Source organism: Choloepus didactylus, chromosome 12 (assembly GCF_015220235.1).
Source record: "Choloepus didactylus isolate mChoDid1 chromosome 12, mChoDid1.pri, whole genome shotgun sequence".
Lineage (NCBI taxonomy): Eukaryota > Metazoa > Chordata > Mammalia > Pilosa > Megalonychidae > Choloepus > Choloepus didactylus.
The window spans coordinates 11,807,581-11,834,416 of record NC_051318.1 but is presented as its reverse complement, the minus strand read 5'-3'; the positions used below and the strand labels follow the sequence as shown (position 1 = coordinate 11,834,416).

Below are 26,836 nucleotides of genomic sequence, written 5' to 3'. Positions count from 1 at the left end.
ACTGCGTGGTATGTGAATATATCTCAATAAAATGAAGATTAAAAAAACAAACAAACAAAAAAAAACACAGGAGTTTATGATTATCCTCATACAAAACAAAACAAAAACCCTAGTTGTCCATGCTTGGAAGATACCAGTAAATAAATTCATTACTTTGAAAACTAGCAAAAGGCATTGAGAAGCAACAGGCATTGAGAAGGCTGATGGAAAGGGCTTTTCTATGCAGACTTTACCTAGCAGTAATCAAACAAAAGCTACAGGGAAGTTTTTCATTAGAGATATAGTCCAGCAAATAAATGGAGATGGAGTGATAAGAGTAGACTATTACAATTTTGTATGCCCTAATGAACTAATGGATCTAGACATTATCAACAGTTGCTATCATTATCAAAAAATTAAAAAAATATTGGGACATATGAAAAATTGGAATATAGATAGTAAGCTTTATACCAATGTTAAATTTCCTCAACTTGATAACTATACTTAATGTGGTTACAAAAGTGGATATCCTTGTTCTTAGGAAAAGTACATGGAAGTATAAAGTATTCAATGAGTGTTATGTATACAACCTATACTCAAATTTAGAAAATAGATAGATAAATAGATAGATAGATAGATAGATAGACAGATAGATAGAATGATACTGCAAATATGGCAAAATGTTAAAAGTGGTGGATCTGGGGATCTGGGGAAAGGGGCATGTTGGAGTTCTCTGTATTTCTGTATGAGTTTGTATTATTTTGCAACTGTCTGGTAAGTTTGAAATTATTTCAAAATTAAAAATGTATAAAAATAAAGCAAAGTAGATACATACATAAAATTGGTAATATAATAAAAGAAATTCAACTAGAAATAAGATATGAACTATCTGCTTATATTACTATGTCTGAATATCTCTCGGGGAAAAAAAATTGAGCCTTAATCTGATAAATCCACTAAATCCAATTACCAATACATCGTGGTGATATACTCAACAAGCCAGAATATAGGACAAATGAGCCTGTTGTCTTTGACAAATAAACTGCAAGACTGAAAAACAGTAGCTATTGAGAGAGTCACTGTAGATTATTAAAGCCATAAGAGATAAATTAACCAATCATAATTCATGAACCTTTTTTTGTATACCAATTTAAACAGAGGATAAGTGTTCTTATCTTTTAAGGATACATTCTAAAATATTTAGAGATGACTTGATGTGATATTTTGTATTAGCTTCAGAATATTGGGGAGATGTGAATGAAGTGAGCTTGGCAGTGAGCTGATAATTGTTGAAGCTGGGTGATGGGTATATGGGAGTTTCTTACACTCAGCTGTCTTTTGAATGTGTTTGAAATTTGTCATAATAAAAAGTAAAATATAAGAGAATTATTTATTACAAAATAATATATTCTAATTATAGATAATTTGAAAAATATAAGAGTCTAAGGAAAACTAACAAAACAAAACTGTTCTCTTTACCAAAGCAGTGATCGTCTCTTAATCACTGTTAACATTTTGTATGTTTCCTTTCAGTCTTTATTCTATGCATATGTGTATAAATATGTGTGTGTGCATGTGGCCACCTTAAATCCTGGCCACAAGTTTCTTGACAGTCCTCCCATCACAAAGTGGGGCTGTGTCCTCCCTCCTTGCACCCAGATGGGCTCTTGACTGCTCTGACCAGTGTAGAACAGCAGAAGTGACTTTACGTGATTAGGTCATAAAAGGCCAGGCAGCTTCTGAATTGTTGCTGGGAGCACATGCTCTTGGAGCCTGAGCCACCAGGTAGGAAGTTGGTCTATCTGTGGCCGACGAAGGGAGGGAGCCCACGCCACTTGTGGGGAGCAAGCGCAGGAGGCCAGGCTGCAGTTCCACCAGAGCCCAGCCTTTGAGTCGTCTCAACCAGGCATGTGAACAAAGGAGCTTCCAGATGATGTCAGCCCCAGCCATTCAAGACTTCCCAGCTGAGACCCCAGCACAGCGGAGTCACTCCACCTGACCCACTGAATCCAGGAACATATTAAAATAGCTGTTGTTTGCAGTGGTTTGCTATACAGTAGAAGGTAATAGGAACAGAATTTGGTAGCTGGAAAAGGGCTACTGCCATAAAAATGCCTGAAACTTGTGGGTACTCGTTTGGGGACTGGGTGGCAGGAAGACGTCAAATAGGCATTGAGAAGGCTGATGGAAAGGGCTTGACAAAAAGTGAAAAAAATGTTCTCAGAAGCTGGAGGAAGGAAGATATTTGTTATGGATTGGCAAAAAGTTTAGCAGCTCTGTCACCTGAGGTAATATTGAAAATGTCCCTGCTTAGCTCAGTGATCCAGTTAAGGAGCTTTCTGTTGTCTTCAACAAATAAACTGCAAGACTGAAAAACAATAGCTATTGAGGGAGTCACTATAGATTATTAAAGCTATAAGAGACAAATTAACCAATCGTAATTTATGAAACTTTTTTGTATACCAATTTAAACAGAGGATGAGATGCCACCAGCTTTTTCTACTTGCCTGTATAAAATGTGAGAGGATAGAGGATGAAAGAAAGAATCTAATATTCAGTTTTCAAGTAGAATTAAGTGGAAAGATAGAGAGCTCAGCTGCAAGTCATCCAGCAAAGGATTCTCCAAGTGAAAAAAAAGGCCTCTGAGCAAAGATCAAATCCAGGGCACTGCAAAAACAAAACAAAACAAAACAAAGCAAAAGTACTTAGAATAAAAATGAAGGCAAGGGTGTGACTTTACCTGGTGAAGACCTAGGAAAGGTATAAAGTGGTGCTTCATACTGTACAAAGGCCTTCTAAGGATTTTTAAGGCAAGCCTTACAGACAATGGCTGTTAAACAAGAGGCCTTCTAAAAATCCTTAAGCTGTTTTCACACAACAGCCTCACCTTGGGGAGCCTGACAGAGATTTGTGGGTATGGCTTTGTCTAATGGAATGGACTTTATGAATTGGTATGTAAGAAATCCACAAAGATTTTAAAGGAATTTTGTCAGCTTGGACTAAATGGAAGAGTCAGAACGAAATGAAAGGAGGCCTTTGCTCCCCAAATTCCCATAGGGAGAAAACAGGCCAAGCAAACTGCAAACATATGGAGCAGGGATGGTGAGTCAGGATAGGGACAAAGACCCAAAGACAGAGCAAAGAGTCCCAGATGACCACCTGTATCTAATCGAGGAACAGGCAACACGTTCTCCACTGGATATCGGAATTAGTAGAACAGTGACCATTGTGTGTTTCCTATTTTCCGACCATTGTACGTTGGTTTATTTTTCCGAGGGGGCAGGAGGGCAGAACACCTATCTCTTTATTGCTTACATTTTCAGATCAAGAGGAACCATACCTGAGGAAGGAACTTAACTCAAAGAGCTTAATTTGCACCTGGACCTGAACTTAATTTAGATAAGATCCCGGCCCCTGAGCCTAAGCCTGATGTCTTAATGAGATGAAACTTGGGGGTTGGGGGGGCCTGGGGGAAGGTGAAGATCTTGAAGGTGAAGGAATGTAAGTAACTGGTGTGCATGAGGTGAACTGTGGCAGTTATAAAACATGGCTGCAAATTCTTTGATATCCCTCCCAAGAGGTAGATATACAACTTCTCCCTGTGAATCTGAGAGGGCTTGTCACCACTTCAGTCACTGGATTTTGGTGCAAGTGACACTGCGACTTTTGAAGCTGGGCCATCATAAGACAGTTTCCACCTTGCCCACTGGGAACACTAACTCTTGAAGCTCTGAATCACGTACAAGACATCTGACCACCCAGAGGCTGCCATGCCATGAGGAAGCCCAAGGCTCACAAGGAGGAGCTCAGGTTCACAAGCCAAACTAAGCCCAACAGTTGATTTATTCCAGCCCAGGCACCAAATAAATGAGTGTCAGTCATCTGAGTCTTCCTAGCTGAGGCTCAGGACTCTGTGGAGTGGAGACAAGCCATTCTTGCTGTACCCTGTCTGAATTCCTTACCCACAGAATCTGTGAACATAATAAAACTGTTGAATGACACTATGTTTGCAGTTGTTACAAAGAAATAAATAACAGAAAGCTGCTGTGTTAGTGTCCTGTGGCTTCTGTAACAAATTATCACACATTTGATGGCTTAAAACAATAGAAATTTATTCTCCCACAGTTCTAGAGATCAGAAACCCAAAATCAAGGTATCAGCAGAACCACACTCCCTCCAGAGGCTTGAGGGGAATATTGTTCCTTGCCTTTTCTAGCTCCTGGTTGCTAACAGCTTTCCTTGACTATTGGCCACATCTCTCCAGTCTTGACAACCAGTATCTACAAATCTGTCTCTGTCCTTTCTTCACATGGCCTTCTCCTCTGTGAGTTTGTGGGTGTGTGAGTGTATATGAAAGTTCCCTTTGCCACTCTCCTTTAAAAACATGTGATAGCCCACCTGGATAACATAGGACAACCTCTTCATTTCAAAATCCTTAATTTAATCGCATCTGCAAAGACTATTTTTTTTTCTCTATGAAGTAATATTCTCAGATTCCATGGATTAGGGCATGGATATCTTTTGGGGGGCCATGTTTCCATGTACCACAACTGCATAGTTGCAAAAAGATCATATTATATATATTCTTTGCATCTTGTCTTTTTAAATGCATGAGCCAGAAGGAATAAGCATTCTCAAGTCACTAGTTACTCTTTGAAAACAGCAGCTTTAATGGTTACACAACATTCTACTGAAGAGGCATACCATAATTTAGTTATTCAAACTCTTAATGTCAAACACTTAACTCCAATTCCCTGCTTCTGATTATTCCCATAGGTTAGATTCCAGAAGTCAAATTACTGAGCTTAATGAATGTGATCATTTTAAGACTTGTAAAACTTACTGTCAAGTTGCCGTCTAAAAGTATATTAATTTACAATCCTATCATCAGTGTAGGAGAGGCCTCTTTTATCAGACCCATAGCACCATTGGGTATTGGGATTTTAAAAGTTTGTGTAATTTGCCAGCAGTTCTTTAGAAGTCTAGTGCTTTTCTTATCCTTTTGCATTCAATTCTTTCTACATTAAGGATAGCAATCTTCTATCATTTTGTAGCAAATACTTTTTTGTTCATCACTTTTATTATTTGCTTTTAAAATGTGGAAATGATGTTTTTGACAGCCAGCCATCTCTCGTTTTCTTTCCAATTTCTTATTTTGTTTTTATACTTAGGAAGTCTTCCCCATTTAGAGATCAGTAGTGGTTGAAATAACACAGTGGTTGGTATCAGAAAGGCCTGAGGGTCAGAATCTATCTGATAAGGTTATTGGTTGTTGCAAAGATTAGATGAAATAATTTAAGCTAAAGAATCAAGCACATGAGTAGAAAAATGGGGACAGAACCTGAATGAAGAGTAGGGTGGGATGGGGGGGTGGTTTGGGTGTTCTTTTTTTATTTTTATTTTTTATTCTGATTCTGATTCTTTCTGGTGTAAGGAAAATGTTCAAAGATAGATTGGGGTGATGAATGCACAGCTATAGGATGGTACTGTGAACAGTTGATTGAACACCATGGATGATTATATGGTATGTGAATATATCTCAATAAAACTGAAATTAAAAAAAAACAACAGTTTCAGTAACAGTAAAAAAAAAAAAAAAAAAAAAAAGCACAAGTCCTGGGATGTGTCTATGTACTCACTCCATTTATTTTCCTTCTAGTTTATGAAAAAAGAATAAATTCAGGCAATTTACAGAAGAGAAAATGCAAATGCATAGTACACATATGAAAAGATGTTCAACCCTCCTACGAATTAGGGAAAGGGAAATTAGTTACCAGTTCCTGTCCACCAAATTAGCCAAAAGTTAAGAGATAACCTCTAGTGCAAAGGACGATATGGAGAAATGGGAATCTGTTTTGGGCACTAGTAATGGTGATGTGACCGACTAAACCTTTTTAGAAAGCAGAAGCTATATCTAGTAAAGTAAAAAATATGCAAATTCTCTGACCTAGCATTCCCAATTCTTGCAATCTATCTCTTAAAAATACAAAAAGTACAAAAGGATATATGTAAAAATGTTTATTTTTGCCCTGTTTGTAGCAGCAGAACGCAAACAATTGGGATGTCCATCAATAGGGAAATAATTGACAAATGTGTTTATTTTCAGCCTCTCCTCACTAGCATATAAACTCCCTGAGAACAGAGGTTTTTATCTGTGGGATTTACTGCTGTTTCCCAGCACCTGGAACATAGTAATATTCAAAAGAAAGTGTTGAACAAATGAATGAGTAAAATTCTGGTTTATCCATATTTATAAAACTTGGCAGTCATCAAAAAGAATCAGTTGTCTTTATAAATAATGACCAGGGGAAATGCTTATAATGTAAAATGATAAAAAAAATCAGAGTAAAGTATGATTTCATTTTTGTTTGCTAAAAAAAAAAAAAAAAAAAAAAAAAAAAAAAGCCGGGGGGGGGGGATGAAGAACAAGATTATAAGTAATATATGTTTGTACAAGCACAAAAGAATTCTTGGAATGACATGCACCAGGCTGTGAACATTGCTAACCCAGAGGGATGGGAATGGAAGGATGGAGGGGAAATTATTAACTTTTTCTTTTCACGCCTCTGCATTGCTCAAATCTGCCGCGAGGAATTACTTGTGCAAGCCCTCAGCTTGCAGTAATAAAAGCGGAAACCAAGGCAAACTTTGCTGTAGGGAAGACAGCACGTATGAATCCTCGCACACACAGTAGGAAAGAGTGACCTTGATACTAACAAATGTTCTTTTTACAGCATAGCTTTGTTGCCTTTTTTGTTTTATTTATTTATTTTTTAAGTGTTGCGCCCTTCTCCCCGCTACCGGAAAGTTTTGCTCCTCCCCGCAGCCCACCCTCCTCAGTTTGCACTGCCTGTTCCCTTCCTGCAGGGATCTGTCCTGTCAAACTTGCCGACCCCAGGCCCTCTTATCTCTCAGCTCCGGGTTTAAGGGCCGGGAGGCCGGCGGGCGCCGCTCCTGCCGGGCAGCTACCGTGCGCAGCTGGGCTCGACCTTGGCGTTTTTGCGCGCTCCAGGATGTGGTTCGGAGAGAACGTTGCGCGGGTGTCCTTTTTCCGGCGCCCTAGTTCCGGAAGGTACCCCAAAGTACAAGTCCCATCTCCAATTTAAAAAAAAAAAAAAGGAGGTGGGGCGAGAGGGGAGGGTGAGGTGGAGCAGAAGCCCCAAGCCCGGCGCCTCCACCACTATTAATATTAACTTTATTAAGACTTGGCCTTTCTCTCCCCCCGACTTCACAAAGCAGGAAGTCAAGGGGAATGTGCGGGGACGGCCATTGGCAGGCAGAGGGGCCCCTGAGTAAATGATTTAGCTGGGGCGCCAGCTTGAGAGGGATTCCACTCTCGTCCTCTCCCCGCGCACCTCAAGGTCGGTCCAGGTTGGTGCAGCCCCCACTAAGCGTTTAAACCAAAAAGAGAAACCAGGTTCCTCGGAACCCGGAAAAATCTTGGAATCTGGTGAGGGGCACGCCAGGGAGGCGTCCCCTTGCCGGAGACGAGCCGCGCGTTGGGGCCTTAGGGGCCTCCGCCGGGCCGCCACCTCTCCCAGGGCCGCGGGGCGAAACCGCGACGGCGCACCTCGGGGCGGGCGACAGGCGTAGGCTCTTTCGCCTCCGCTGTCCGAAACGTCCCCCTGCGCGACCCCGGGTCCCGGGCCGTCGGCGGGAGGTCAGGGAAGGGCCGCGCGGGCCGCCCTGGGGGTGAGGGGATTTCCTCCCTGGCGGCCCCGCTCGGGCCGCCTCACGGCAGCTGCTCCTCCGGGACCCGCCCCTGCTCGGCCCCGCGTGCGGCAGGAGGGGCAGAGTCCGCGCGGCCGCGGGGCCGGGCGTTGGGCTCGCTGGGCCGGAGCAGCAGCGCCGCCTGCCGGGGCCTCGCGTTCCCGCGGTCGCTGCGCCCACCAAGACGCGCCCCACGCCGGCGAGGCCGCGGGTTCGCGCCTCGGAGCTGGGCTTCCACCAACACTCGGCTCCTCCGGGTTCAACGCAAAGTCTCTTCGGCCCCCGGCGGTCGCGGCGCCCGCCATGGGAAACAGTATGTCAACTCCAAACAAACTGTCCCCACGAAGGAAAGATCTCGCCGGCGTCTCGGAGCCCGCCTTCCGCGTCTGCCCGTGTTTCGGCGGCCATGGAGGGCTCTGGGCACGCGCCTCGGGCCCTCGCTCCGACCCGCGGGGCAGACGCCGCGGACCTCCCCGGGGAGCCCCCAGGCCGCGGGGAGACTGAGCCGGACAGGGGCGCGACCTTCTCGGCCATGGCCGGGCCGCCTGCGGGAAACCGGCGCCGGCGGAGCGCCCCAGGAGGCCCTTGGCACCGGGGTGCGCTCTGGGCAGACTGAGGTGTCGGGGGAGGATCCAGGCGCCCGAGGCCGGGTGGGACGCCAGCAGATGCCCGCTCGTCCACTCCTCCGGAGCGCAAGAGGGAGCTGCGACCACCCGCGCCGCGCACGGGGCCTTGGCACCTGGCTGAGCGCGTCGCCCGAGATATTTTGGACAACTGGCTTATCTGGGCACGGGCAAGAAGTTTTCTTCTGTCCGAAAGACTCCAAAACTAAAATCCAGACGATAGTTTCTCTGAGGTAGAGGTGGAGCAGGGCGGGGGACGACGACAAAATTTCCGGCTGAGGAAACAGCTTGCTGCTTCTCTGTTTTGTCTGCTTTTAGATTTGCAAAAGTAACCGCCCCCCCTCCCCCCGCTTTATTCGTAAATAGCGCTGAAAATTCACGCACCGAACAGCTTCAGAGGGCGAGATCATTAGGTGAATAGCTTTTTGGTTCTCCGCTCTGGCCACGTGTCACCCAAGAGGAGTTATCAAAACACTCCATGTTCGTATCAAGCATCTAACAGTAGAAATGAGATTTACTTGTTAATTTAAATCTTCTTGGATTTCTGTGGACTTAAGAGCATGCCCAAAACCCATCATTCTCTTGTATCTGAATTAGCATCTAATGGGCCATGCTTATAAAAAATGTATCACTAACAGATTTCTATAAGTACAGAAATGTTTATGTGAAATTCGTAGATATGTTGAAAATGACAATAGAAACAAATGAGAATAATTGGAGGAGTTTAGATTTCTGAAATGTACATTTTTTTTTAAACCTAGTGGGTTGAGGAAAAATAAGTTTTTATTTTTTGTGTATGTGGACTCCAGACAAGCAGTCTTCCTTTTTGTTCTTCCCATAGTCTTCTATATTGCTATTTATTGGACAGTGGCCCCTGGTTCTGGCTTAATTATCTTTTTCTTCTATTTCTTTCAGGCAATGCACACACACCTTACCATAATTCTGCTAGAAAACGGAGAATGTGGCGAGGTCTGAAGAAAGTCTCATTGTGTCTAGTTGTTGCTTTTAATACATTAGATACACAAAGTGAAAGAACAATACACTGAGTGTTTTTCATGAGGAAAAGGCAGAGCCTGCCCAGGTCTGCGGTTTAGGCACTTAATCCTTTTCACTGATTCTACTAATCATCAAGAAATTAAAATTATTTAAGTGCCACACAACAAGCTATTGTGTGTTTGTACTACAATGACTTCAGTTCCCACATTGTTTTTAATTGTTTGCTTTCCTTAGGTTGGAGAGGAATTTATCAACTACCACTTGTATAAAACCTATTATTGTCATATTGGAGATACAAAGCATTATGATAGCAGATTGCTGATCCTGAAAGTTCTGAGATAATACATGAACAATTGGAAAAGAATTCCTTTCTTAGAAGTTAAAACTCAACTATTAAAATGCATGAAATGGCTGAGGTTCCTATTTACCAATAAGATACTGAAAGCATCTGATTGGCCTTCTTTGAGAGTATTTAAGGAAACCTAATATATGACCTGAATATTATTTTTTCAGCTAGGACCATAGCTATCACTAAAATATGCTTGGTTTCCTAAAGTTGTAGTGCACCATGTCAAAGAAGAGCAGGAGGGAAAAGGGGAGAGGAAAAAGAAGTAGGATGAAGGTAAGAGTTACGATGAGCGTTGGTAGTTTACATATTCTAAATGTGTTTAAAAACATTTAAATGTTTAAATATTTACAAGTTAATCTACATGATTCAGATATGAATGCCTACCTTCTTCTCTGAAACAAAAATAATTTAACATAATTGGCTGCTGTAGTTTCAATGTAAGGGAAAATTATGGGGACTAGAAATGACTAGTGTCTTGAAATAACTTTAAGGGATGAATCAGCCTGAAAGAATTAAAGTCAGAGCAGCTCCTTGGTGTGACTCCTGGAAGAGTGCAGACTTGATAATGAGATGTTGGGATGGAAATGGTTTCAAACTAAAGAAACTTTCAATGCCATCTAGTTAGAATATCTGCCCCATTTGGATTAAGAGTGTCCTGATAGTTATAAGGAGGTTCCCTTTCAAACTGGCCCAACTACAACCTCCACTCACCTTGGTTCTCCTAAGTACAACCAGAAGGCGTTGATGGCATCTCTCCTGGGAGATAAGGGGCAAGTAAGCTAGGCTGATCAGTAACTCATCTTCACATCTAGAAGTTATTAGTGCTTTGCCACAGGATTTTATGCAGAGGCTTCGGCAATAGAAATCAAGAGACAACAGACAGGTAATTTTGACAAAGTAAGCAAAGCTGAATGCATTAGAAAAAACTTCCGGGTATTGTGATCTGGGAAATTTTCCTGGTTCAAGGTTCTGTGTAAGGACCCTTGAGCACTTTACAGAAAACGGTTCGTGGTAATGGAAGCAAAAGTTCATGTCATTATTGGGGCCTAATCATAAGTATACTGTAAAGATACATTCACCTTCCTTACCGCCATTTGATCCCCATATTATAGATTAGGAAATGGTGGCTCAGAGGTTGTGATCTCCCAAGGTCATTCAGCTACTAAATAGCAGCACATTGTCTAAAACAAGCTACAATTGGACCCAAACTCAAAGTCCTTTAGAAGAACATATAACCTCTTCTTGCTACTCTGTAGCTCAGATTTCTTTCATTTTCTGCCTTCTCTTATTTTCTCCCATCTCAGTGATTGTGGATAATAACAGCCAGATTATTGCTGTGTATATATTTAGATAGCTATCAAAGATTAGTTGTCTTGGTTAATGTTGGCATCTTACTAGATATTACTAAAAACGTGAAACTAATCTGTGAGTGTAATTACTATCACTGAATTGTACATATAAAAGTGGTTAAAATGGGAAAATGTGTGTTGTGTAACGTGTTACCACAATAAACATTTTTTTAAGAAAGTAAAATTCATTGAAACTTTCATTGCTGCTAGATTAACACTCCATATGATTAGCACTCAGAAAGGATGGATATGAAAAAGCCATGACTGTTCACTGCAAAAAAGGCTCAAGCTGTTTTCTCTCTGTGTATACATTTTTGACCTGTGTTCCACCATCCCATACATTTCTTTCCCATATTTATCCTAAACTCCCAGTCTTTCCAATAAATTAGTACCGTGCCTGTATTACTGTATATAGAAACATTTTGTGCAAAAAGACCCTTTTGGAATGATAAATAGCCATACCCCCCCCCATTTTGCTTTCCTTAAATAGTCAACAAAGCCAAGAATCTCCCGGCCTTACTTCCTTTGAATTAAGTTTTTGTTTTTTTAATTGTGATAACATACATACAACATAAATTTTCCCATCTTAACCACTTTCAAATACACAACTCGATGGCGTTAATTACACTCAACACTGTGCTACCATCGCCACCATCTATATCAAAACTTTTCCATCGCCCCAAACAATTCAACTTAATTTTACAGGCCCACGGTTTTCGCGGGGACATCGCGCCACGCCCCAGTTTAGGAGCAGCCGTGGGTGGAGAGGCTCTGGAGCTTGCACCTTCCAGCTGGGTCAGAACCGGGGCCCTTTCCGGGTGCCTGCCAGAGGCCAGGTGCGCAGCCCGGGCCCCGCTTCCCAGAGCGCGCGCGCCCCCTGGCGGCCAGAGCGGAGCCGCGGGATCCCCGGCGCCCGCCCCACCTCCGCCTAGGCGGGAAGCGCGCGGGCCGCGGAGGCCTCGGGCCAGAAGTCAGCCCCCGGCAACCCCGCAGGCCTCTCCGGGCTGCGTCGCCCACTCGTGCCACGTCGCCGTGTTCCTGCCGGCTGGCTCTGGGGGCGAGAACGGGGACTGGCGTCTGGTGCGCGGTGGCGTCCCTTGCCGTCGTTTCTTCGCCTTCCCCGTGAGCTGGGCATTTGCAGGCGGCTCGGAGCAGCGAGCCGGGGCCGCGGCGTGGCCGAGAGCCGGCTGAGTGCCCTTCCTCGGTCTCGGGTTCGAGAGCCGCTCGCCGGCGAGGGGCGGGGGCGTCGATGGAGTTGCCGGGACCCGGGAAGGGGAAGGACTTGTAATCGCTTGCAGCGGGACAATGCCGACTTTTGAACCTCTAACCACTAAGCAAACAACCCTTGGGCTTTTGCTCCACTGTCCAAACAGGCTTTATTGACAGGCGTTTCACGGCAACGCATAGCAACCGCGACAGCCGCGCGGCACCGGCGCGGGGCGCGGCGAGGATCGGCCGCCCCGAAAAACCGGAGCCCTGGCCCTGCGGACTCCTCTCGATCGGGGGTGTCGCCAACGGCGTCGCCACTCCGGCTCCGGCTTGGGCGCCCAGGGGCCCAGACCCCAGAGCCCCTTTCTCAGAGCCGCAGCGGAATGCGTGGCCACCGCAAGGGACGCGCATTTGGGGAGGGGCTCCAGAGGAGCGTATTTATGCCTCCTGCTGGCTCTCCGCTATGCACCTCCTCCCTCAGATGAGGGCCGATTAGACCTCCAGGGTACTTGTGGAAAGACCGAAATGCAGGGCAAGGCCTTTCTCTCCAGGCCCTGCTGGGAGCGCGCAATTCAGCGCCCTCCAGGACCAAAACCATCACTGACAGGCTCCTTACGCTGGCTCTTCAGTTGTCTGTGGAGTGGCTGGGGGTGGGGGTGGGGATAAGGAAAACGAGTGAGAGAAGGGTGGAGGCGGTAATGGGTAGGTCCTGGCTCAAGGAAAAGTCCAGTGAGGGTGTCACCTTGGGAAAACAGGGGAAAATCATTTTTACTTAAGAGTTATGTTTAGCAGGGCTGTGGGAAGTAGGAAGGGAGTCACCGAGGAGGGAATTGCCTGGTGTTCCCAATAGCCTCTGTGGGTTCGATGAGATACTATGAGGGGGGCTATAATTCCCAGCAGCTAGAACCAGCTGACCCTTCAGATGTGCATTTTGCCCAGAGGCACCCCCAGGAGAACCGCGCATTCCACAGTCCAAGGCTGGGCTCAGGCTTGGGGGCAGGGAAGGGCTCCGAACCTGCTCCCTCCGGCTTCTGAGGCTGTGGGGTAAAATGAGGCTGTCCAGATAACCTTCCCCACTCCCTTCCGGACCTTTCTAATTCTATTTGCAACCAGAGGAAAGATTTCATTTTTAAAAAAGATCATTCTAGACAAACTCTGAAGAAGATGAATATAGAATCTGAAATCTGGAAAGGTCATTGATCTCTGTCTCTCTCTTTTTTCCTTTTTAGAAAAAAATTCAGCTCTGTTCAAATACCTCCACATCCCTTCACCATATCACTCCTCTCCCCATGGATCCAGAACGCTTTTAAAAACACTGGCTTGGATGTTACACAGACCAACAACCCAAACAACAACAAAACCCTCTTCTTCATCAGCTCCAAGACTGTGAAAAGGACAGGAAGTCCAGGTTGGCTCTGGTATTTATAGCACTGACATACATCCAGCCCAGAGAGGCTCTGGTGACAGGCTTTCTAAACAAGGTCCTGCCAGGGCCCCCTTGCCAGGTCTGGAGTCCAATCACCACCCCCTCCCACCACACACTGCTCGTCCACTGGCCAAGCCTGTCCTGGTCTGAGAAAGGAGAAGAAAGACCCAGACCACCTGGGGGTTCTGCAGTCTTTGGCCCCAGTTTCCATCCTAGCTGCCTCTGCCCCCCACAGCTTAAATCTGGCCTGCCCCTAAGGCAGGAGGTCCTCACAAGGCAGTGAGTAGGAGCAGGCATCTCCAGGAAGTCACTCTCTCCTCTGGGCTCCAGCCAGAGAGGCAACCCCGCAGATCTTGGAGGTGCAGAGCTGGGAAGGAGTGGGGCTGGAAGCCTGGTTTGTGGAGCTGACCCAGGCAATGCTTCTGCCAGTACTGAACAAAGCCCCCAGTGGTCATTTGCTGTTTCCCCACTGGCCAGAGGAGTCAGACTGGAAAAAGTCAAAATCTGGGAGGATATCTTCCTCCAGGATGCCCAACCCCACTTGTCTTTACTCCCAGCACCCCTGTTTCCTCCAAGAGCTAGGTGAGGAGGTGTGGCTTTGGGGGCGGGAGGGTTGGGGGTCTCCCCTGAGGAGTCTAGCAGAGTCCACGCCCCTCTTGGCTCAGCCTGGAATTGCTCTGCCGCTGCAGGCCACCGTGGGTCACTGGGTGACGGTGGGATTCAACACTCCCCCAGCCGGCCCCAGAACCCCAGGGACAGAGCCAGGCACCGAGCCCTGCAGGGAAGACACAGGGCTCAAAGGCTCGGGGACACTTCTCAGAGGGCCCGGCTGTGGCTGGGGAGGCTGTGGTGGAGGTGGTGGCGGCGGCGGCTGCTGCTGCTGCTGCTGCTGCAACTTCTTCTTGTTGATTTTCCTTTCCTTGGCTCTGCGGTTCTGAAACCAAATTTTAACCTAGAAGTGGAAAGGCAGAGAAAGACAGAAGGTGGTGAAGAAAGAAGGAGGCATGGGGGGGGGGAGGAACAGTTTCCAGCACTAGTACATGATCTCCCACCAAGTTCCCCTCCAACTAGAGAAGGACCAGAAGGCTTTCGCTGAATAGCCCCATAAATGCCTAGTGCTGGAGCCCTTCCCAAGCCCACTTCGGCCTCATGCAAGGAGACTTCCTCTCTCCTTGCTCCCATAGTTTCTTTCCAAAGCAACCTTTATCTACAGCTTTACTGTAAAAGCCCAGAGCCTCAGAACCAAGGAAAACAGAAACTGCAAGGCCCTCTTTATACCAAGCAAGAGGGAGGCCAGTGCTGGGTGTACTTCAAATGACAACCTTTGGCCCCTAAAGGCTAAACCTCAAGGCTAAACCTTGGAACTGAACCTGAGATTTGGTGTCCTGGTTATGCATTTGGCCTGTTGTCTTCTAGGCTATAGAGTTTTCATGAGGCAAGCCTCGCCCTTCTACTTTTTATGGCCAGGGATAGGGCCTTATATTTATTTTTTTCCCAGGCACAGTTCTGGGCACAAACAGAATAGGTCTTTAATTAGTCTTTATGGACCTAAATAAAGTTCTGATTAAACTAAAACACTCATGGCTTTTTCTTGCCCCTCCCAGATCTCCCCAGACAGAAAAAGATATTCAATATCATCAGAATACAATTAAAGGTAAAAGGCAGCTTAGAAAGGGAAGACTTTAGGTTGCATATGTTACTAGAATTAAGAAAAAAAAAAAACAGGATCAGAAGGAACATTCTCCCCCGTCCTCCAGCGTCACCTGGCACACTTCTTCCTAACTCCCCAGCTGGACTCCCTGCCACACTCCTTCCACCCGCAGCTCCCAGTCCCTGGGGGAGCCTGGCGGTCCCCACCTGCCTCTCGGAGAGCCCCAGCGTGGCGGCCAGCTCGGCTTTCCTCCGGATGGTGATATAGCGGCTGTAGTGAAACTCCTTCTCCAGCTCCAGCCGCTGGTGGTCCGTGTACACGACGCGGTATTTGTCTTTCGTCCTGGTTTTCACTGCGGAGGACAGAGTAACAAGTTAGGGCCTAGAACTACAAGGCGGCCCATCAGTCATGGGTAATGACAAACCTCCCTAACCCAAGGGCCATTTCTCTTCCTCCACCACCCTGGGGGGGCCTGGGGTTGGCTGGTTCCCGCGGAGTCTGACAAGACCCCCCAGAGGGCCTTCAGAGGAGGGGGTGGCGCTATCAGGGGCAACTAAACTCACCTTGTGGTTAAGTGGTTTTTAAAAATTAAGGAACACAAAACCTCATATACACAGAAGATAGCAGGACACAGCCCCCTTTTGGTAAAAGGGAAATAGGGCTGGAGGTGTCTAAGCCCAAAGGGAAAAGGGGTAGGTGCAGTGGCCAGCCTCCCAGGAATATGCAGATTTTCAGGCCTGTCAGAGAGGGAAGCCCACCGTGAAAACAGCTGGGGTGGCCGGTGTACCTCTGGGGGTGGGGGTGGAGCTATTTATTTTCCGTTTGCTTTACTAGAAGTGGAAATTGGGGTGCAGGAGTTGACAGGTTCGGTCAAGTCACCAGAACCACACACACACCCCCACCCCGATCCCCAGGCACACCAGGCCCATCCGGTGGAATTCTGAGCTGGGGTCTGGCGGGCCGGAACCTAAGCCGGCAGGCAGAAACCCGCACCCCTTCCCTTGGAAACGGTTTATACCTGGGAGAACCGGGCTTGGTGTTGGACACCTTTTCTCTTTAATCCCCCGTTTATTTCTGCTGCAAACCGTCCAGAGCCATCCTGACCAGTGATCTATGCTCATTGGATTGAGTCAACATATTAAACCTTGGATTGATTGTTTTACTGAAGGGCCTTGACAAATAGTGCAGACGCCGTGGGAGCAGGCCCGAGCCTCGCGTCTCGGCGGGGTCTGGCCGGGGCAGGAGCCTGTCTCTCGCACTCCGCCCGACCCGGGCAGTAGGACACGTTCAATCAATCGCCCAGTGCCCGGTCCTTCAGCGAGATCTGCGAGATCTGAGAGGTCTGGGAGTTGCCTGGAGGTGTTTAATGCTCCGCAGGCCGACTTTGTTCAGGTAAAACCCTTTGCAAAACACAACAAAAGTGCCCTGGGAAGATACAGGCGGGATCAGAGGGAGCTCCCGGGAGCCACTGAAAGGGAAACACAGCCGCAAACAATGCAGGACAAGGCGATCTTATCAAAGAAAAGCCCTTTCAATGCCTTAATAACAACCGCATTCTGTTTGAATTACCACTACTGAGCAAATGGCGGCCCCGGCTTTCATCCCCCTCCCTGCCAGGCGTATTAACATAAACACGGAGGGGCAGGCGCATTTGAATGGGCGCTGCGGCCCCGACCCCGCGCCCGCCAGGCAAGAAAAGGCACCCGGCGCGGCCCGAGCGCCCTCGACCTGGTGGGCGCGTTCCCACGCAGACTGCCCCAAGCCCACTCGAAGCTGCCTCTCTGTTCAGACGAGGAGACTGAGAATCAGACAATGTCACGCGGAGAGTGAACGGAGCTGCCACTGCAGCCTGGTTGGAGTCACAAAGGACACCTCCAGGGCCCGGGAATGGGGCGCAGGGAAGTTGACCACAACAGTCGTACGTGCTCCACTGCTGTCCTTTCAGTGTCACGGGCGGGCCGGGGAACGCGGTGAAGGGGACTCTGTGCTCTCAGTGGCCCGCGCCCCAAGGGCCTAGGAGGCGCCCCGCACCCCCTGGGAACTAAGGAGGGGGCTGGAGGAGGGGAGGGATGAGAGGGACTTGTCAGAATTCATTATTGACTGCGAAAGTCACCACCCTCTTTCCGGGCCCTAAAAAGAGACAATGGCAGGGCTGGGAAGGTGTATATCAAAGCGGGCCGGGCCGCACACCGCCACCCCCTCCGCCTCTTGACAGATGACGCTCCGCAGAGGAGTCGGGCTCTAGCCCGCGGGCCGCGGCCTCCCCACATTAACATCACAAGGGCGCCCGGCGCCCACCGCGGCCTTGCCACCTCGTCGCAGGACTTCACAGCGGCCTCTCATCTGCTGACCCGGCGGCCTGGGCTCCTGCGGCTCCCCGCCTCCCACCCGCCCACCCCGCGGCCACTCTCCCCGGACGCGCAAAATATCTCCCTTAGGCCGCCCGCCCCCGGGCTAGGCTCTGTAGTCGGGCTCGCACCAGGGCGCCTCCTCTTGGGGAAGGGCCCAGGCCGGGGCTGCGAGGCCCATGCGAGGCCTGGCCCTGGGGTCTTCTCCCCAGGCGGCCACATCTCTCAACCGGACGCTCCCCCGGCATGTGCCGAGTGACGCAGAAACCGATGCCCAGAGACAGCCCCCAACGGCTGCTCTGATTTATACGGCTGTAATTGGCCATAAACCTCTGCAAAAGCGGCCATAACCTGCACGCGGGGCGGGCTGGGCCCTCCAGGAGGGGAGAAGAAAGCGGAAGCGCAGAGTGCTGAGAAAAAGACTCCATGGAATAAAGGGGGGACGCCCACAGGACTCCCCCACCACCCCGGTTCTCACGTCCTTCCCGCCTCGACGCACATCCCGACGCCAGACGCGGGCAGAAGCGGAGCCAACCCGTCCCACGGTCCCGCGAGCCCTGGGTCTTTGCTGGGACATCTCCCCAGCAAGCTTCTCGAACAAGCGGACACACACACACACACACACACACACACACTCCTGAGCTCTTTGAAAGGAAGTTCGGTTCGGGAGAAATGAGCTATCTGGAGCAGCTCCTGAATGTCCACCAGGGCTTCCTCCCCCTGTCCCTGCTCTCTCGCAGACACTAGAGGACTCCCGCGGCCGACCTCTCGCTTCTAGCCCTCCTGCTTTTGCCTGGAATAAACCCTCTTCAGATCAAGGGTTCCGAGCCCCTAGTACGACCCCTCCCCCTTACCTCCTGGGGCCAGCACCTTCTTTCCAGCCACAGCAGTTTCCCTACTCCTCTCAAGGATCCCTTGAATTGACCCAAATTGCCAAACCTGGCCCCACGCGCTGTCTCACGCTCCATCTCCTGCGCCCCAGATACAGCAAGCACCCAGGTCACCTTCCTTCTTGGGTTGCTCAGATGGGAGAAGAGGACACGGAGAGAAAGGGTCTAGAGTACGCGCGCGCGCGCGCGCGCACACACACACACACACACACACACACACACACACACACAACCGGGGGCAGTTCGAGGCTTCCTCTCCTCTGCGGCGGCGAGCCGAGCGCGGAGAGAGCTCCGGCGGGTGCAAGCCGGGAAGCTTTCCCGGGAGCTTCCCGAGGGTGTCCCGCCGATGTGAATGAAGAGCCTTTGGAAAGAGGAAGGGGGAAGATCCCCCACTCTCTCCTTTGGGGTCATGAGACACAAATATCCACTTCTCCGCCCCGCACCAGCCCAGGCACGGTAACTAGAGCAGAGGGCCAGAGGCCCCTGATTCTGCCCCCCACCCCGCCTGCCGCAGAACTCCCAGACAGCCCCCAGGAGCCCCGGTGCGCGCCGGACGCGCCGCCCGCCCTGCAGCCAGCGGCCGGCAGGTCCCCTCCCAGGGCGCCCCTCCATGGGGCGCCGCCGCTTACCTTGGCTTCCAAGGGACGGCTGTGTTGGCTTCCGCATCCATTCACACAGGTTCCGCCGCTGGCTGCCGGGGGACAGCTGCTCGGCGGCGGCGGTGGTGGCGGGCCCCGGCGGTCCGGGGTTGAGCGTCTGCAGCAACCCCGAAGCGCAGGAAGGCGCGGCGGCCGGGTGGTGCGGGTGGTGGTGCGGGTGGTGATGCGGGTGGTAGTCGGCTGGGCTGCCGTACCCCATGGCGGCTGCCGGGGAGCCCCCGTTGAGGCCGTGAGCTACGGCGTTGGCGGCGGCCGCGGCGCCCCCCGGCGCGTAACCGTTCCAGTCCTCGCGGAGCGGGGCGCCGTATGCTGCGGACCAGGACGGCCCCGGGGACTGCGCGCTGTCCAAGTTCGCCGCCGCGGCAGCCGCGGCCGCCACGTGGTAACCGCCGTAGTCCGGGTACTGCGGGGGGCTGACAAAGTTCTGCGGCGCCAGGTTGAGGCCGCCAGAGTGGCGCACGGAACTGGGGTACATGCTCACGTCCTTGTCCAGGAGGTAGCTCACGTACATGGTGGCGAGGGCCCAGGAGCAGCCCTCACCATGCTGCCTGGGGACGGACGCTGGAGGTTGCCAGAGGGCGCGGAGGGGAAGGGGCAGGGGGCGCCTGGAGCGGCGGATGGCTGCTCCTCAGCCGGCGCTGCTCCGCTGGCTCCCCGCGGCGCTTCTGCCTCGGAGGAGGTCCCTCCCTCTGGCCTGCCTCCTCCCTCCCTCCCTCTCTTCCTTCTTTCCTCCCACCTCCTTCCCACTTGGCTGCAGAGGCGGGGAAGACCCGCCACAGGCTGGCGTGCGGAGTCCCAGGCCAGCGGCCTTACGTGATTAACGAGTGTTTACAAGTCTCTATTAGTAATGACACAGACACCAATGGCTGGAGACGTCGAGGCGCAGTGCGCACCGAGCGCGCAACCCCCTGAAACACGATTTGCATTTTAAAAGATAAGGGGGAAGCTCGCGAGAGGGCCGCGACCTGATCACAGCTAAATATTCAAACCTTTTATTGTTAAGAGCTTCCTCCTTCTAGCCTGGTGCACTTTAACCTCCAATCACAGGTTCAAAGAATGAAATCAAGAGACTTGCAAAAGAGAGCGGGAGAGAAAGAGCTATCTTGGTGGGAATCAGGGCTTGGAGACAGGCGCTGTCTTGCATTTGCAGGGAAGGGGCCGGTCAAGAAACTCCTTATACCCCAAAGAGAAAAGAAAAAGGAAGCTATTGCTTTGATGAGAATGTTTCTGACCCACCCGGGAGGTGTCAGCCGAGCCACAAGAAATGGGCCTCTTTCTTCCCGCCCTGCGCCCCTACCCAAGGCGACTGCAAGCCCACCAACAACTGTCACCACTAATTCTTTATTTTCTTGCTCAAATTATGACCCTACCTTCTGGGTGCAATTTCAGTTAAATTAATGTAATTTTTAAATAAAGCATTTATGTTCAAGACTTTAAAGTCTTTTAAAAACTGCAGAACCAAGGAGCATGTAGTAGAAGTCAGGCTAGCAGCCACCTGGGAGATACTAACTGGAGGGCAGCAGGAGGGGTTTGTAGGGTGCTGCGGTGTTCCGTTTCTTGGGCAAGGTGCTGGTTACACCGTGTGTTCAGTTTGTGAAAATTCAGCCAGCTACACTTATATGTTTGTTATACTGTAACGAATGGTTTAAAATCAAGGAAAGAGAAGCCTAGAATTTCTGCTAATACTACCTAGGTATTTCCATACCTCTTATATCGTACTTTATCTTAAAAAACACCTTCTCCTTTATAAAGTAAAACATCCCCCAAAGAAAATTGTTTTTCCTTTTCAGGGGATGGAAAGGGAAACCTGGGTCATTAAAAAATATTGCTTCTAAGAAAGTTCACGTGGGGAAGGGTTGAAAGGGTCTCCCGTAGTTTTCGGTGCGCTGTGTCCAAGGGGCCCGGAGCAGAAAGTAGCCGTTGAGGGGACGGGCGCCGAGCGGCCTGGCTTGGGAACTGCCGGGCGCGGGCACCTGAGAGGCAAGATTTGTCTCCTGCGCGCGCTTATTTCCATTTCAGGGACCACATGGAACGTGCCAGCGGTCGCGGTCTCTTTTCAGCGCCCCAAACCGCGTGGCCAGACTCGGGTATGAGGATCACAGCGGCGAGCCAGGCGGGCCTGGCAGGCTGAGTGGGTGGCTTTGAGCGCCCTGGGACCCCGCGCGCGCTGGCCGCTCTCCTCCAGCTCTGCACTTGTCGGTGCTCATTGTCAAGCGCTCTCCCCAGGTATTCCTCACTGTCTCCTTCATCCTGTCATCTCTGGTCCCCTGTCTCTCCCCTTGTCTCCCTTGATCCTCGTATCTCCCTTGAACCGAGGACAAAGCCGGTGTTGTTGGCCTCCCCATTTTACAGGTGACAACCCCCAAGGTGCGTCTCAGAACTAGCCCAGGCCTCAGGATCCTGTGCTCGCTGGTTTCTCCAACCCTTTGTGCTTCCTAAGGAAAAAGGTTAACGTTGGGGAAGGCCGTCAGGGGCACTCCACCCTGCCCCTCTCCGAGAGCTGAGGAGCGGCTCATTCAAGAGGCGCAGCCAGGTGTCATCGGACATGCCGAGAAAGAAAATCAGAAATAATTTGCAAACCCTGCAGAGAACCCAAGTTATCGGGTGGTGATGAGGGAAAGAAAGGGGGTGTGCGCAGTCCAGGTGGGTCCGGAATGTGGGCGGTTAAATGGTGGGCGCTGTGCACTTTTGATCTAGCAAACATCTTCCTCTTCCTGGAGACGCGACCCCTCCTTGCGTCCCCCATGTCCCCCTCCCAGGCCGCGATCTGGTAGCTGAGGCCGAGGCGCGGGCCGAGTCTTCGGAATCCTGGCATTCTTTGGAACAATCGCTTTATTGGGGGCAGCCGTCCCCTCCGCCCCGCGGTGGCCGCTTCCTGCGTTTTTATGGCCCCGGCCGCCGGCCGCTGCCTAATTGTCCCGGTTTTCCAGCTGTGTCTCTGTGCTGGGCTCAGGAGAAAGGGCTCCGGCCTGCGCGCCCATCTGCGTGGGGAGCGGCCAGGGCGGCCCTGGCCGGGCGGGTCACGCTGGACCCCAAACTGGGCAGAGCTGCGGGGAAGCCTGAGACTCCCTTGGGGGTACGCAGGGCTGGGGACGGGGTGGGGGAGGGGGACCATCGTGAAAACCACTCGGTTTCCCTCTTGCAAAAATGGGACCCGGTGGCAGTGGCAATACCCCTGCCAAATCCCTGTGCTGTTTGGTGAGGGTAAAAGAGTCGGCAAAGGATGTCCTTGGACAGGTTCCTCAGAGTAGAAGCGACCCCCAAATCCGGGGAGGGGGCTGTCAGTCAAGAGAAGGCCCAGCTGGATCACCGCAGTGGCTGGGTGGTGGGAGCAGCCAGAGCAGGGTGGAAGGTGGCTGACGGGAAGGGGGTCTGTGTAGCCTTACATCCAACTTGAATCTGGACCGTCGTAGCCCCCCGCGGGCCGGTGGCCCGTGCCTGTCCTCTGCAGGCCGGCTCTGGACCAGGGCGGATCCTCCCGCCTTGGAGCAGGTGTGCGGCCTTGGGAGCGGCGGGAGGACCCGGCCGCCACCGGCACCAGGGCCGCGAGCAGAGTGTCATCAGCAGGTGGGCCCGAGGTGCTCGGCCGTTTCTAAGAGGCAGGCGGCCAAGCCCTCGGGCCTGAGCCCAGATCCCTCCAGGAAGGGACCCACCCCGGCTGCTTGCGGCTGCCCTCCGGCCTCTACTTGGCGGCCAGGCCGAGCCTTCAACCCATGGCCGGGCAAGAGCAGCCGTCAGCAGATCACTCTGGGGGAGGCAAACTTGCTTGGGTTGCTTGGGGCAGGAGTTGGTCTGGGACCGAAGCTGCGGGCTTTAAATGAAGGGCAAGAAAGGGTGAGAAGAACAGACCCAGGTAAATAAAGCATCAGGAAGGCAGAAGGGGCAGCCTCGCCAGGTTATCAAAGGGAAGTCTCTTTGTTACTGACATTGCGGCTCCCAGAGGCCCCTCCGCATTCCTCGGAGAGGGTCGGGCTGGTGGCAAGGGCAGGCGCGGAGGGCTGGGGGTGGGGAGCGGGAGGAGGCCGGAAGGGGCGGGCTGCTCCGGGGCAGATGAGACACTCCTTGAATCCACAGATCATTGAGGCGGTTCCCCGCTCAAAGGTCCCCGGTGTTTGCTCTGGCTTGGGGGACCCTGCTCTGCCCCAGAGTTGCAGGCTCCTGGAAACTGGGGAGCTCCTGACCCTTGGAACGCACAGAGAACTGGGCCCTCTCTACCCGCCTTCACATGCCACTCTACTTTCTGAATCCTTTTTGAATCAAGGAAATTATCCAAATAATGCAGCCCTTCCACTTCTCTTCCTGCCCCCTGCCTTAAGCTGGATAATTAAGGAAGAGTGAGAAGGAAAGGTATTCAGCTTGGCAGTCCACACTGCTATGGAAATATGGTTCCATCTCCACTTGGTTGGCGTTTCGGAAGTCCTTCAGCCCTTGCACCCCATCAGCAATCTCCTCACACAAAAGAAGGCTCAATAATGGATGGTTTGACCCCAACAACCCCCACCCCACCCTGCCCTATCACAGCCCCCTCAGCTGACATCTCTGGGAAGGAAATCGATAACAGTGTCCATTCCGCGGAGCCTCCCGACTCCACCACCTGCCCCTCCGGGCCACAATGGAGCCCGTGGGATTCATCCCGAATGGCAAGAAGGGGCCGCAGCTGCCCCCAGCTGTCCTGCCGCCATTCACAGGAGCAGGCCACCTGGCCCAGGCAGAGAAGAATGTTTCCCCCCAAGCAAACCGGGTGTCTGATCCCCTCTACCTGAGGAAAAGTTCCAGAACTTATGGGAAGACTTTGGTGGAGGCGTTGTACCACTCCCTGTTGTAGCACTCAGGATCCAGGGTGCAGGGAGAGTGCTATAAGGGAAAACAGCTGTTTGACTCCTCTCCTGGAGAGATGGCCATACTTTCTGACCCAACACCAAGAATACATGTTTTTCTGCTGTTCCCTCCAAAATGTACTCTCAAAGCCAGGAGATTCAGGGAAATAAAGAGCCCCAAGAGATGGGGATGATACTTGGGTACAGAAATCTGCTTTGCTCATGGTGTAAAAAGTTAAGCAAATAAATGGCAATTACCCATTTTCTTCTTCCTTTTTCTTTTCTTCTAAAATTAGGGTCTGTGGGCACTAGTTGGGCATTTTGTAATGTTCTCTAATTCTGTGGAGTGGGAATAACACAGAGAATGACTTAAAGTCCTGAGGTCCCATGGATTGGTACTCCCTCTGGGAGCGGGGCTTCTGTCCCAGAGGAAATGAGTGATGCTCGGGATATCAGGCAGTCACCAGCCAAATGTTACCATGAGGCTTCGACGTGGAAGGCCTTCAATTAGCATTCATTCACTCGCCATTGTCTCGTGCCTGGTGTGACCTTTGTTTGTCATATGAAAATATGTTCCTAGGAAACCCTACAGGATGAGTTTATGTGGCCAAAGAAATGAACTCAGGTTCAGCTCATGCAGAGTCACTGGGCCCATTGGTGAGCTGCTCACCCTAGAGGGGAACCAGAGAGGTTAGGTGATTTTCCCAAGATTGTACAGCCAGCCAGTCAAGTCCCTACAATTAAATGAGATACTCTATGTGCACACTTTGCAACGCGCCAATACTTTATACAGGTGTTGATTGTTACCACAGCTCTTGGAGCCATCCTTGAAACCTTACCTGACCAACACAGAACCACCTGGCAGGATTCAAGGAGGTAGAATCTGCACCCCTCCCCTTCCAACCAAGCAGTACCAGAACAATCTCAGGTTTTGCTGTTGGGACAGTCCTGATCACTTCCCATGTCCTGTTTATTTCTCCCTTTTACAGGCAATGGCTAACTGTGGTGGTAACCTGTGAATTTTCCACAAATTCCCGCTCAGATATTTCTCCAATTGCCAAAGAAGGTATCCATCTCACAGAAAACTTTCTTTTTCCCCTGTAAAGAGCTCTTCTTTATTTTTGAATAGGAACCTATTCTTTGGCTGATCTCTGGAAATGCATCAAATTTGAAATGAGTGAAAGTTCGTCAATGAAACTGAGTGTTGCCCTCCTCCTTGTCTCCCCTAATAGTATCTGCAGACTTCTTTGGGGCCCACATGTCAAAAGCCTACCTCTCCAGTTAAAGAAAAAGCAGGCTCCATTCAGGTTCCCATCTACATGGGTGGGTGCCAAGCTGGCGATCAGCGCGTGAATTCCTTTCCGGAAAATTTCAAAGCACTAGCTTTGACATTTCAAGGGGGAATGGACATCCACCAAGCCCTTCCACGCACGGTAGGAGCGTGTGCTTGAAGGCGCTGTCGGGTTACAGAAATGCATATCAGCTCCTTGCGCTTCAACTCTTCTTACAGTTACCACTGCTGTTTTTAACGAATTAGTAAATACTCATTGTTCGCTCCGGAATCAGCACCAACCGCTTCTGCGCCCGGTGACACTCGCAGGACGCCCCGCAGGCGGTCCCTCGACTCCGCCGCCGCCGCCGCCCGTGAGCGCGCAGAGATCGACGTCGGCGGCCGCGGTCCCTGCTACCGGGCTTCGTCTCCCGCATCCTGCGCACTGGAGGACCGAAAGGAGAAAACATCTCCTCCAGGCCCAGGCCGGCAGAAGCCCAGGTACCCGTCGCTGTTTGAACCAAGATGTGGCCGGAGAATATTGTCATGCCAGACCTCGCGGGCCACGGGTGGCTCCGCCGCGCGGGGAGCGGCCTCCTCCTTGTCGCTGCCCGGGAGGGGAAAGCAGGAGCCACAGGTGGCTTTTGCCGCGGCCCTTCCCAGCCCCGCATCGACATCCACAGCCGCCGCGGCCCTCGCCCCGCGGCCCCTGCCCACCCCTCCCGGCTGTAAGTGCGCAGGCGTCTCTGCAAGGGGCACCCCTCATCCCCGGCCCGGCTCCTTTGAAATGGGCGGATCCGGAGTCTCCTACCATCGCCACCCGCATCGCCTCCCGCAAGAATAAACAATTTCTCCGACAAGCTTTGAGCTGTTGAAATGTAACCGTGTAATTGGAGACCCCCGGGTCGTGCCTGAGAGGTCCCGATCACGTCTACACTCCTGCTACAAATACCGCAGGGAAACCCAGGTGGGTCCCACATTTCTTAGGTTGAGGACGCTTCCATAAAGAGCCCGGACTCTGCATTTGGAGGCCCATCAATCTAAAAACTGGACTCACCCCAGGTTTGGGCAGGGTGCCTTCAGTATAACGCGTTACTCTGAGTCACAGGCCCAGCCTCTGGTGCTTGGATCCTGAGTCAGGAGAGCATTTTGGCCAAGCAGCAGATTTCTTGTGTGTGTCAGGAAAGCCCCCAAGTTACCCTGGCTGGAGGGAGAAAGGTGTGTAGCCCTAGGCCCCAGGGCGTCCCACTATTGCTGCAGGGACCCAGGGTACAAGAACTGACTCATCCAGCTCCCTCCGTGGCGCGTACCCCGAGCTCCTTACGCCCAGAGAAGGCCCCTGCGCACAGGCCCAGGCCGGGGAGGCGGGTGGCGCGCTGGTCTGCAGGGCGCTGGCGGTGCAGCGCCTTTCCCGCACCCGCTCCATCGCCAGCTTTTCGCCTCACCACCATTTGGGAACACCTGTAAGACTGGGTTGACTAACATTCCTGCTGCTTCAGGAGTGATTTCGTTCTGGGAAATTCCAGCTCTTCCGGTGCAGACACAACTCTCTTCATGGAA

General features: G+C 51.1%; 2 protein-coding genes across 3 annotated transcripts; one reads left to right on the top strand and one right to left on the bottom strand.

Moving 5' to 3' along the window:
- The first annotated feature begins 6,992 nt into the window (after window positions 1–6,992).
- Window positions 6,993–9,429, top strand: LOC119506763 (translation initiation factor IF-2-like). Its single transcript, XM_037799889.1, has 4 exons — window positions 6,993–7,051; window positions 7,341–7,350; window positions 7,491–8,792; window positions 9,228–9,429. Exons 1-3 carry the CDS (start codon window positions 6,993–6,995, stop codon window positions 8,547–8,549), a joined length of 1,128 nt encoding a protein of 375 aa, XP_037655817.1. The 3' UTR covers window positions 8,550–8,792; window positions 9,228–9,429.
- A 4,912-nt stretch (window positions 9,430–14,341) lies between these two features.
- CDX2 (caudal type homeobox 2) lies at window positions 14,342–19,700 on the bottom strand. 2 transcript variants are annotated; one of them, XM_037800515.1, is made up of 3 exons: window positions 19,160–19,700; window positions 15,499–15,644; window positions 14,342–14,593 (listed from the first exon to the last, which is right to left on the bottom strand). In XM_037800515.1, the coding sequence occupies exons 1-3, from the start codon at window positions 19,698–19,700 to the stop codon at window positions 14,342–14,344; spliced, it is 939 nt and encodes a 312-aa protein (XP_037656443.1). The 2 variants fall into 2 exon arrangements, with proteins under 2 accessions (XP_037656443.1, XP_037656444.1); XM_037800516.1 differs by having other exon boundaries at window positions 14,458–14,593; window positions 15,503–15,644.
- Between the last annotated feature and the right edge of the window lie 7,136 nt (window positions 19,701–26,836).